The 11,183-nt window shown below is 55.5% G+C and overlaps 1 protein-coding gene across 1 annotated transcript; it reads right to left on the bottom strand.

Moving 5' to 3' along the window:
- Positions 1–4,752: 4,752 nt before the first annotated feature.
- Positions 4,753–10,251, bottom strand: RFLNB (refilin B). The gene is made up of 3 exons (XM_004593949.2): positions 9,905–10,251; positions 7,935–8,044; positions 4,753–5,268 (listed from the first exon to the last, which is right to left on the bottom strand). The coding sequence occupies exons 1-3, from the start codon at positions 10,112–10,114 to the stop codon at positions 4,938–4,940; spliced, it is 651 nt and encodes a 216-aa protein (XP_004594006.2). The 5' UTR covers positions 10,115–10,251; the 3' UTR covers positions 4,753–4,937.
- Between the last annotated feature and the right edge of the window lie 932 nt (positions 10,252–11,183).

Raw genomic sequence — 11,183 nt, 5'->3', positions numbered from 1 at the left:
AGGGAGCTGGATGGGAAGTGGAGCAGCCAGGATACGAACTGGTGCCCACATAAGATCCTGGAGCTTGCAGGGAAAGTATTACCCAATTCAGCCATTGTAGCAGACCCTCTCTCAAACATTTTGAAGCCCCCTTGTAGGATGTGCACAGAAGAGAGGGGGTGCCAGCGTGGGGCATAGCCTACAAGTGGCCCTGAAATTGTCTCCTTGACGCCCAGGAACTGCCCCCCTCTGCCTGACAGGCCAGGGCCCCTCCTCCCCACCCTTCTCCTGAGCCATGCACAGGACCTGCACTTAACACCCGCCTGCCCTATCAGATCCAGGGGTTGAGGAGCAAGAGACCAGGATTTCCCACAGCTTGCTGCTCTGATCCTGTAGTGGGTGTTAGGCAACCGAAGCTGGTTCCCACAAGGGTTCCCAGCTCTGCGAGAAACAGAAGCAGTGTTCTTCAGCTTTTCGTTTCCTTCAGTCGGAGGCTCTTATTTATATTTCACAGAAAGCATCTGAGAAAACAGTGATAAAAACAACCCACTTGACAGTGATGACATACAAGTAAAATGATAGAATCTGATTTTCAGAAGCGGCAGTCCTCAACAGGAGGTGTAACCCAGCCATTAGAATCTTTCGGCTCTTAGGGTCTTGTAAAGTACCCACAAGGCTAAGATTACTCATCATATTGTGGATTATGCCTACTAACCTTTCTCTTTGGAACCTACTTAATATGCTATACATGCCTGAAGGCTGCGAAAACAAAAAAGTTCTATTTCCTTTCCTTTTTAAAAAAGATTTATTTAATTATTTAATTGAAAGGCAGAGTTAGACACACACAGATATTCCATCGTCTGGCTTACTCTACAAATGGCTAAAACAGCCAGGTTGGGGCCAGGCCAAAGCCAGGGGTCAAGAGCTTCTTCCAGGTCTCCCACACTGTTACAGGGGCCCAAGCACTTGGGCCAACTTCCACTGTTTCTCCAGGCATGTCAAACAGGGGGCTGGGTTAGAAATGGAGCAGCCAGGACTCAAACCTCCACCTGTATGGAATGCCTGTGCTGCACGTGGCGGCTTTACCTGTTCTAACATAATGCTAGCCTCAAACTATTAGTTTCAACACATTTTTGACTGTCCCTACACACACATACAACTATAGCTTTACTTTCATGTGTTTCAAATATTTTGCAAAACCTTGGAATGATTCCCATGAGAAATTTACACCATAAAACCTAATTGGAAAAAACAGCTCTTACTGTTATCCAATAGGCAAACTCAGACATAATTCCTGTTCAGAAGGCACTGGCTCTGTATAAAACCATAGGAATGACACTGCATTCCTGGGCGCATTTACTCAAAGACCAACAGGCTGGGCCTGTGAGGAGCCCGGAGTCTTGCCTTGAATTCCACACTTCGATGAAGCAAGGGAACTCCACTGTGGGGCGCCCTCGCCGCTGGGTCACAGCAGCACCATCATAAACACAGGGCCTCAGCAAGCTGGCTCCAGGGGACAGAGGTCTCACTGCCCTGATCCCACCCGTCTGCCCCTGAAGCCAGGACGCTGACTCCTGGCTTGGCCTGGCCCAGTCCTGCTGTTGCAGGCACTGGGGCAGGGTGGGGCAGGGTGGGGCAGGGTGGGGGTTCAGGGGATGAACCAGCAGGTGGAAGATCTCTCCCTATCACTCTGCTTTTCAAGTATACAACATAATTCTTTAAAAACAGGGTCCTTGCTGTCCAGTGGACATCCGATTCCCTCCCATGTCACTGTGGGGCTTACATGGAGCAGGGCCGTGTGCCGGCCTCTTGCTCACTTGTGTACAGGGGTTTCAGCCAAGACCCTCACATGGGTGACAAACATGTCCTGTCTGCTCCCATCAGTCCAGAGCTCCCCCAGGCTGGTGGTCCCCTCTGAGGTGCTGGAGTCGGACCAGCCCATCTCCACCACCCTCCTGAGGGAGGGGTCTCGGGCACGGTGTCCACAGCCATGTCCCTTGCCCTGTAGACTCCCACAAGTGGGCTGTGCTGCCCCTTCGTCTGCTGCCCAGAGCCACATTGACAGGCCGGTTGCACCAAGGCGTACACTTCTTCTGGAAGGTAGGGAAGGAGTAGGAGCCAACTATTCCACCTCCAGGGGCCCAGTTGGGCAGCCCACTCCCAGGAGTGCAGGCACCGGATCTGAAACAAGTCCCCAACACCATTTGTCCTGGGAGCCCCCAGGGAATCTCCCTCCCCCTGCAGGCACAAACCCAGGAGTGCAGGTGCAAGTTGTGCTCACTCTGCCTCAAGAGGAGGAGCCGCGTCTCATCATGCTCACAACGTATTGAAAAAGAGAGACTTCTTTAGGTTTTTTTTATATATATAATTTATTGTTACATGAAGAAGTCACAAAGCCAAACGGAGTTGGACAGGTGTCAAAGATAAACTGAGAAAGTACTTTCTGTCAAATACTATTCAGGATGTCTCAAGGTTAGAGCAGGTGAGGAAAGGCGAGGCATTCATTCAAAGGCCATCCTCTGGGAAGGACGGTGATGGGAAAGGAAAAAGACTCCTGTGGGAAACACAACTCATTGCTACTCCATGCAAGCCATAAGTTAAGAGACGGAGCAAAAAGCTTTTAAAAATTCACACATAAACCTGTCTTCTGGATACATTTCGGAATGTTAGTTTCTCGTGTGCTTACAAAAAAAAAATTCCACCTTTCATACGAATAGGAATTGGCTCTCAACCCACACAGGGTTCCCACGGCCTCCACACAATTTCCTTCCCTGTAGCTCATGGCAAAGCAGGCTTGGAGAAGAATCAAGGATGAGAAAGACCTGCTTGGACCCCTAGCGCCTGACTTCACCCAGAAACACCTGCCGCTCCACGCGCCTGACACATTCACAGCCACTTGCAGCTTCTCCCGTCACATCTTCTCGACATCTGGAATGCTTTGCCTGAAGTTAACACTGTCATTCAACGACCGAAAAACAAGGAGGAATGCCCACTAGTTCCTAAAGGCATCTCACAAAGTCAAGGCCAAGCCCAGCCTCTCCTCTCTTCTTGCCCCTAGGTATCTGTCAAGAAGGCTGTTCTGTGGGCACCCTGGGTGCTCCATGGGGGCAGAGCAAAGCTGTGGGAATCTTCCTCCCAGGATCCAGAAATCCCACTCTCAACTTGACTGCAGACACCATGACACCAGATACAAAATTCCATTCTTATCCATAAATGCTAGGCAATCTGGTCTGCTCTTCCTTATGCAAGGAGCATCTGTGGCCCTAAGGAGTGCCCCTGTCAGAGCCTCACCCTGACACCCTTGCCACAGGGATGCCGACTGTAGGTGGGCTCTATGTCAGGGATGCACCTGTCCGGGTGGGGGGGTGGGAAAGGAGACGCATCTTATGGCAGGAACCATTGCCAGCCACCGCGCGCAGCACATCCCGGGGCTTGGCTCTCTTCAAGCCGGCAATGACTTCTAGATGAGGCAATGATCATTGCACCTGCTGTCCTGCCCACCCAAGTCCCTGCTGGGATGCCCAGTGGACTGGAGAGCTCATCCCCTCCTCCTTCTGCTTTCAGGGCAGGTGGGAGGCAGCCACAGCGGGGGCCTCCCTCAGCCTTCCCCTTGATTCAGATGTAGCCAAAGGACACGCGGGCAGTCTGTTCTTCTCAACAGGAAGTCACCTGCGACCTGCCATACACGACCATCACGGGAACTGCTGAAAAGAGTGAGAGTAAGGGGTGCAGCTACGAGGTGGAGAGAAGGGCTCCCTGGCTAGCACCTTCCAGGGCTCTAGGGCCATCCCTGCCTCTGCAACCTGCTGGGCTGAATTTTCAGTTTGTCTGGGAGCATGCTTCGGTCACACCCCACTCCACCACCACCACTTTCCCTATACAGTGCTACAAAGAAATGCACACAGCCCCTCCAGCTGCCCGCTGTGAGAGTTTGGGGGCTGACTACATCCTGAATTCACCTCAGCTGAGTCAGGGACAGGGGATTCTGGGGGATGCAGGGGGCACGCCTTGCATTTGAACTAGACCTAAGGCACCAGCGGAACTCCTCCGCAATTTTGATGCTACCAAAGTCTAAAGAAACCAGCTGACCCAGAAAACAAGCGAGGCTTGGGCTTGGTCCTGGATTCCCCTCATGGAGTCTCAGCAGAGTTTTTCCAAAGCCTTCTTCTACAATGCTGCCTTCACTCCAAAGAGCCCTCCACTACTGTGTGAAGGAAAAAAGGGCCAAGGATTTGGTAACTTCCGAAATACCTCTCAGGAGGCGGACCTGAGCCTGCTGTGCTCCCTCGTGGCCAGAGCCTGTGCTCAGCACCCTCCTGATGACAGGAGCCCGGACAGAAGCCGCTGCCCCCACCAGAGCAGACCTGAGGGCCCAGAGCAGACCCGACCTTTGCTGCTGTTGTTTTTTAAGGCTTCTTACATTGTGGTTCTGTGTTGTCTGTTGTTGGATTATCGTGAAAAGGATTGTTGAGAATTCCGAAAGTTTTCATTCATAAGAGATACAGATGGGAATGGAATGAAAACAAGATCCACATAGATGAACCGCATGGTGTCCCGATGCACTGAGTCGGCACCCCTGCAAACGCACTTTTCCCAGCCCAGGGACTCTTCCATGCCCTCCTCTTCAGCGCAGGCAAGGAAGGACACTCCTTTCCCTCTCCTGCCTCAAACGCTGCCATTTTCCTTTGGCTCCAGTTACCTTTTAATTTTTCTTATCAGATTATGATCGTGGGAAATTACTGCAGCAATCCAGGAAAGACACTTCTTTCCTTAAAAAAAAGTCAGAAAACTCAGGACCACAAACCGCGCGCCTAGGTCCTTGGGCCAGGCAGCGGTTTTTTTCTTCCTCTTCCTCAGGCTGTGCTTGGAGGTATCTCAGGGTCAGATTCCCACCAGGGTGGCGAGTCCCCAGGCCCCAGGCCCAGCCGGGCGGTCCACACGGCCTGCGTTCATCCAAGTCAGCATTCATCCGAGAGGCAGTCGCTGCCCAGGAACTCAGCAGCCTCGAGCTCCACGCTGGACAGAAAGCGTCTCAGCTTCTTGTGGCAGTTGTAATCCAGGGTGGTGGTATAGACGGTCTTGGGGTATTTGGGGTAGATGATGGTGGTGCTGAGGAAGCGGGTGGGTTTGTGGCGGGGCTCGAAGCGCACCTCGGCCTTGTAGTTGCGCCATGTGCAGTTGGGGACACAAGTGACCGTCTGGCTGCAGGAGGCCACGGCCAGGCCCAGGGGCAGCTGCACATCATCGATGAAGTGCCTCTCTGAGTCATACTTGACCGAGGACGTGTACCTGGGCAGGAGACACAGGGTAGCATGAGGCCTTGGGACCATGTGGCAGCAGGCGGGAATGCTCCAGGGAGAAGCAGCTTGGGGCTTGGAAAGTCGCTCCCCTGAGCCCGCATCCCCAAGTCCCTAAAGGACAATGGCAGAGTCTCTGTATTCCCTCCTCCCGACACTCTCCAGCTGACAGGATGTGCTCAGAAGCCTGGTCCCACGGCCTAAGAAGTCTGAGCATGCTCAGTACAGTTTTCTTCAGTGGATGCTTGAGCTGGCGGTGTCAGACCTGCCTGGACTCACGGTGGTGTCCAGGTACAACTGCAAGTGCTCTGTCCTCACCTCATCACCCCAGTAGCTCTGCAGGGGTGAGGCCCCCAGGGGCATGGCAGCCACCACAGGCCACAGTGGAGCCGGTGTTGGGGTCTGTCTCTTGCTGTTTCTTCTCCTAGGTACCCAAGCTCTGGGTCCTTGGCCCAGCTTCCCAGCCTTGGTCTCCTCCTTCTACAAGGGTTCCTGGTATTAAGTGGGTGGAACTAACACAGAGCAAGGAACTTCAAGAAATTCATGTAGACATGGGCAGGTGGCCCAGCGACTTCCCATCCAGCTCCCTGCTAATACACCTGGGAAGGCAGCAGAAGAGGGTTCAAGTGCTTGGCTCCTGCCACCACAGGAGAGAAGAAGCTCCTGGCTCCTGGCTCCTGGCTCCTGACTTTGGCCTGTTCATTGCAGCCATTCGGGGAATGAACCAGAGGATGGAAAATTCTGTCTCTCTCGCTCTCACCCTGCCTTCCAGACAACTAAGTCAATCTTTGAAAAAGAAATTATTAAAAAGGCAGATAGATAGCCTATTGCATGAATAAATAAATCTTTGAAAGGAAAAGTTCACAGAGGTGCAGGCACTTGGTGCAGCCACTAAGCCTTCCCCGCACCCTATGCCCCCATATCAGAGTGCTTGGGCTGAGTCTAGGCTCTGCCTCAAGTCCCTGCTTCCGGCTACAGCACAACCTGGGAAGGCAGCAGATGAGGGCTTAAGTACTGGGTCCCTGCCCTCCATTGTGGGAAACCTCGACGGAATTCCTGGCTCCTGGCCTCAGTCCTGGCTGACTGGCATCTGGGGAGGGAATTAGCCCATGGTCTTCCTGCTTTTCAAATAAACAAAAATCAAAAAACAAGGCTTAGAAAAAGTTCAAGGGAAAATGGAATTTAAAGACAAGTTATTTTAGTGTCAAAAAAAATTAAATCCATGCATACCGGGGGTCCTCTACAAGTTCATGGCAGGGTTGGTATTGTGGTAGAACAGGTAAAGCCACACCTGCAATGTTGGCATCCCATAGGGGCACTAGTTCATGTCTGACTGTTCTATTTCTGATTCAGTTCCCTGCTTGTGGCCTGGGGAAAGCAGCAAAAGTTGGCCCAAGTGCTTGGGGGACCTGGAAGAAGCTCCTGACTTCAGTCTGCCCTAAATCTGTCCATCTGGGGAACAATCCAGCAGATCGAAGATCTTTCTCTCCCTTGTTCTTTCAAATACATTAACCTTAAACAAATTAACTATAACTTTCAAATAAATTAATCTTTAAAAAGAAGCTCATGGCAAATACCTACTATTTAGAAACTATAAATTTCAAAATTATTTTCACGTCAAAATAAACCCATGCTTTAATTTTATTTTCCATGAACTTTTTGAAGTCCACTTCTTTAAAGAAATGACTTCCATTGCTCTTGCAGGAGCAGTTCTTTAACGAGAGGACGATGGAAGGCAAAGAAGAAAATCATGAATGCTGGGGCAGGTACTGCGGTGCAGGACTAAGCTGCTGTGTGGGACGCAGGCATCGCACTCCCTGCTAATGTGGCCCACGCAGCACCTGTACCCACATGGAGACCTGGAGAAGGTTCCGGATTTTCCTTGGCTGCTGCAGGCATGTGGGGAATGAACCAGCAGATGGATGGATCGAGCTCTCCCTCTCTTTCACTCTACCTTTCAAACAAATAAATAAATCTTTGAAAAACAAAACAAAACAGGAATTCTCAAAGCTTGACCACATCTGACATTAGCTCTTGGCTGGGAGTCTCCTCGAACCCAAGCACTCAAGGAGCCTAAAGTGATCGGTGAAAGCCAAAAGCCAAAGATCATCTGGACTTCCACCAGCATTCTAAGTCCTTCCTTAGGGGTCTAGGGTTCACTTCTCTGCACTGCTACATAAGACACCGGCATGCGCTGCCCTGGCTCCAGAGGAAGATGAAGTGCTCACCCACAAGCTTAGGAGACCCTCTGCATTCCGCAGCCCAAGCTCCAGCTCAGATCCCAGGGGCACCCCAAGGCTACTCTCCCCTGACAGCGCCCTCAGTTCCCTGAGGGGTTCACTCTCAGGAAAAGACCCCCTCTGCCAGCCAGGGTAGGTTCCGAAGGAGGGAGGCAGCAGGAACCACTTCTGGCAGAGGAACTCACAATCATGAAATGTTCAACCCCTGCTGGCCCTGATCAGCACCAGAGACAAGTGGCGCAACTTGCCACAGCGGATGCCTTCTGTTCTATCCTAAAAGTACGTCTGTGAGCTTCACTGGAATGCAGGAAGAAGAAATCCAAACGTGCCCCCATGACTCTATTAATAACAGCCATCCACGACACCTGGAGTAAAATGCAAATTGTAAGAGAATACACTTGGGCCCTGGTGTATTTACCTTACTTCCTTTGGTGGTAAGGGATCAAACTCCACTCCTTCGCCGAAGGACAATGGGCAGAGCCTTGGAGAGCAGCCGGTGGCCAGGGTGCTGGGGACAGATGCCGGATTCTTCCAGGACAAGGAGAAGGCAGTTAGAGCTACCTCAGGCCATGTCTCCCTCCCACCATAAGGCCAAGGCCCAAGGGCTGAGCCATACCGGGAACAAGCACAAGACTGGGGGCCCGTGAGGTCTGGGCTCAGATCCCCAGTGTTGCCCTCTAAGTCAGCAGGAGTTTCTCAGCTCCAAGCCCTGACCCTGCCACACCACTGGGGGATAGTATCCCAAGTTCAGGCCAAGGGCATGACCTACAGACCACCACTCCCCATACAGCACCACTCCTGTTGGCATCTCCATGACACTTGGAAAAGGTGCTGGAGAAACACCACCCCAGGAGCTCTTATCCACTAAAGACTCAGGGCACTGTCCCCACTTCCTGGGAGGGCTCTCAGGTCAGCAACTCCCTCCCCCTGGCCAAGATGAAGGGCGCCTGTGATATCCAACTCACAACTGAGGTGAACCACATGCAGCCCTCTCTCCTGAAGCCAGCCCAAGTATCAGGAGCTGCAGCTCAAGGGTGACAGACCAGCCTGGATGGGGAGGGCAGTCCCAGCCAAGCACAGAGTGCACCCCAATATTCTGAGTGGTCAGATTCCAGAAAAGCAAAACCACACGTGAGGGGAGACAGCTCCTCCCGCCTCGGCTTCCAGGCTTACTGAGACAGAGGGAGACCCGGAAAGGACCCCAACAAGGAGAGACAGAGGGTCACAAAGGACCAGCTCACCATCTGAGAGGACAGGTCAGGGGCCATTGTGGGCAGTGGCTGCTTGGAACTTCTGGAAGCAGCCTATGACCATGACCCAGGCTCACCCGCCCCCCCCCCCCCCAACCACACCTCTCCAACAGCAGGGAACAAGTGGAGATTGCTCTCAGAGACCTGCTGAGCCATCAACAGAGTGCACCATGCACCCACCTTGCCCCAGGCAAAAAGCTGGGGAGAGGGTGGGGCAGCCCCAGCCACACAGAGCCCTAAGGGGCCTTGAGGGAGCCACAAACACTCCCTCCCCCAACGCTCTGGGAAGTGTCAAAACAAGAGAGGTGATGTGGGCTGTGCATGGAGGGGCCAACTGGATTCTGCTGGTAGAGGTACAGGGCCCCGGGGAAGGCCAGGCAGCAGATGAAGCAGATACACCCAGGGCCTGTGTCCCCTGAAAGCGCCAGATGCACAGGGGCTAAGAAGGCCACGCTGGAGGCAGCGCTGCCTCCAATGGCAAAGAGCAGACCAGGAAGGCTGGGGCAGCGAGGCCAGCACGCCCCCTCCCTACGGGGCCTTTAGGGACCACCACCACTTCCACGCGTGGCTGAGGGCTGTAGACGTGTTGGGAGCTTTTTAAGTTAAAAAAATTGTAAAATAAAAACATTAACACTAAAAACATCCTAGGCATTCCAAGGCTGACACCTGTGACACGCGGGAGAGGCTGAGGTGGATGGACTGACAGAAAGTGTGGCGCACACCCCCTTCCCGGGACCTGCGGGCAGGAGGGGGGCCACAGTCCCCGGAAGGCAGCCTGGGGTCCTTCGCAGAGTCCTGAGGTACGGAGCTCCACGCGCCCGGCCCGGCTTTATTGTAACGTGGCCAGAGGCGCGCTGCCCAGCGACTCCTGGGGCGGCCACCCGAAGGGAGGAGACGGCGGCTCGCCTCTCCCCGGCTCCCGCGCCTCCCAGGCGATGACAATTTTCCAGCCACCGACTCCAGCTGGCCGGGTTCACGCGGCGCTCCCGCCCGGGCTCCCCGCGGTGGCCACGCCGTCCCGACGGGCGGGCGGCGGCGGCGACAGTGCGTCCCAGACAGAGCGGTGCGGCCCTCAGTAGGTGTGAGGGGCCCTGAGAGGACCCTAGGAGAGGGAAGGAGTCAAGGCCGGGCCACTCACCGGGGCCGCGGGGGTCGTCGCTGGGTCGGGCTCCAACGCCCCTGGGACCGACGTGCGCTCTCCGCCGCCGCCCCCAGACGCCGCGAGCCCCCAGTGGCTGGGACTGGGGCTGGGGGGCAGCCCCGAGTCCGGGCTGTCGAGGACGCCGTCGCCTTTCTTCTTGGTGTCCACGAGCTCTGGCACATCTTGTAGGCTCAGCCGACCCACCATGGTTGGGTGCGGGGTCGTGGGCCAGAGAAGGGCGCAGACGCGAGCCGGGGTCGCTGCCCGTATGCGCGTCCGCCCGGCCTCACTCCCTGCTCCGCCGCCCGCGCGCCGTCCTGGTCTCCCCGGCCGCCACGCTCCGGGGCCCGCCCTCCGCCTCGCCCCGCCCCGGCCCGCCCCGGCCCCGCCACCAGGCCGGGCGCCTGGGGCCGCTGCGCTCCCGCCGTGCGCCGCCCGCGCGCCGCCGAGTCTGCCCCCTCTCCCGACTGCTGCCGGGTGGACCCCGCGGCGGTCTCGGCGTGGCGACCCCCACGCAGCACAGGTGGACACAGGGACCCTGCCCGTGCCGAAGGCTGGGAGCTCGTGGCCCCCTCGCCTTTCTCCACGGGGCGGGGAGGCGCTAATACTGGAGTGGGCAGACTCGGCGTTCGGGCAGAGGGGAGCTGGGGCAGAGGCGGCCCCAGCGAGCCTCACAACTGGAAATTATTAATAGCTAATGCACTTCGGCTGGTTCCAGCCACTGCGAGCTCACGGGGCGCACTCTGGGCGCCCTCTGCAGCCTGGAGGAACGAGGGTCCACTCCTGGACTCCCCGTCTAGGTGTTAAGCCCCACGCACCCGGCGGGGGTCGGGGCGCAGACCCCCATGAGCTGCGTCAGGGTTGGGGCCCCGCAGTGAGATGTAGTCCTGGGCAGTACTTTCCCCAAAATTGACAGAGAAGCCAACCCGATTTCAGTGGCTGTGGGCGGTAGGGAGGGGCTGGTTGCTTGTTCCCTGAGTCAGCACCTTTCCTCCCATCCCCCAGCCACCAGCCCCTGGGGGTTCCCATGGGGTCCCACTAAGAGCCTGGAGATGGAGTGGCACCCAGGTGAGCACAGCAGTCACAGCTCATAGGAGCTCCTGTCCTGGGTCAGGTCTCCAGCTGCTTCTGAGTCTACTGCTGGGGGCAACCCTGAAAAGCTCCAGGCAAGTGGGCCGAGCTTGTTCCTCTCCCCAGGTCCGTTGGGGAGAGGTGGGCAGCGAGGCCAGCCGCCTTTTCTTCCTGCTCTCTCTATTCTCCTAGCCGGGGAGAGGGC

Source organism: Ochotona princeps, chromosome 17 (assembly GCF_030435755.1).
Source record: "Ochotona princeps isolate mOchPri1 chromosome 17, mOchPri1.hap1, whole genome shotgun sequence".
NCBI lineage: Eukaryota > Metazoa > Chordata > Mammalia > Lagomorpha > Ochotonidae > Ochotona > Ochotona princeps.
Note: the sequence above shows the minus strand (reverse complement) of the source record. Positions and strands in the feature narration are given on the sequence as shown.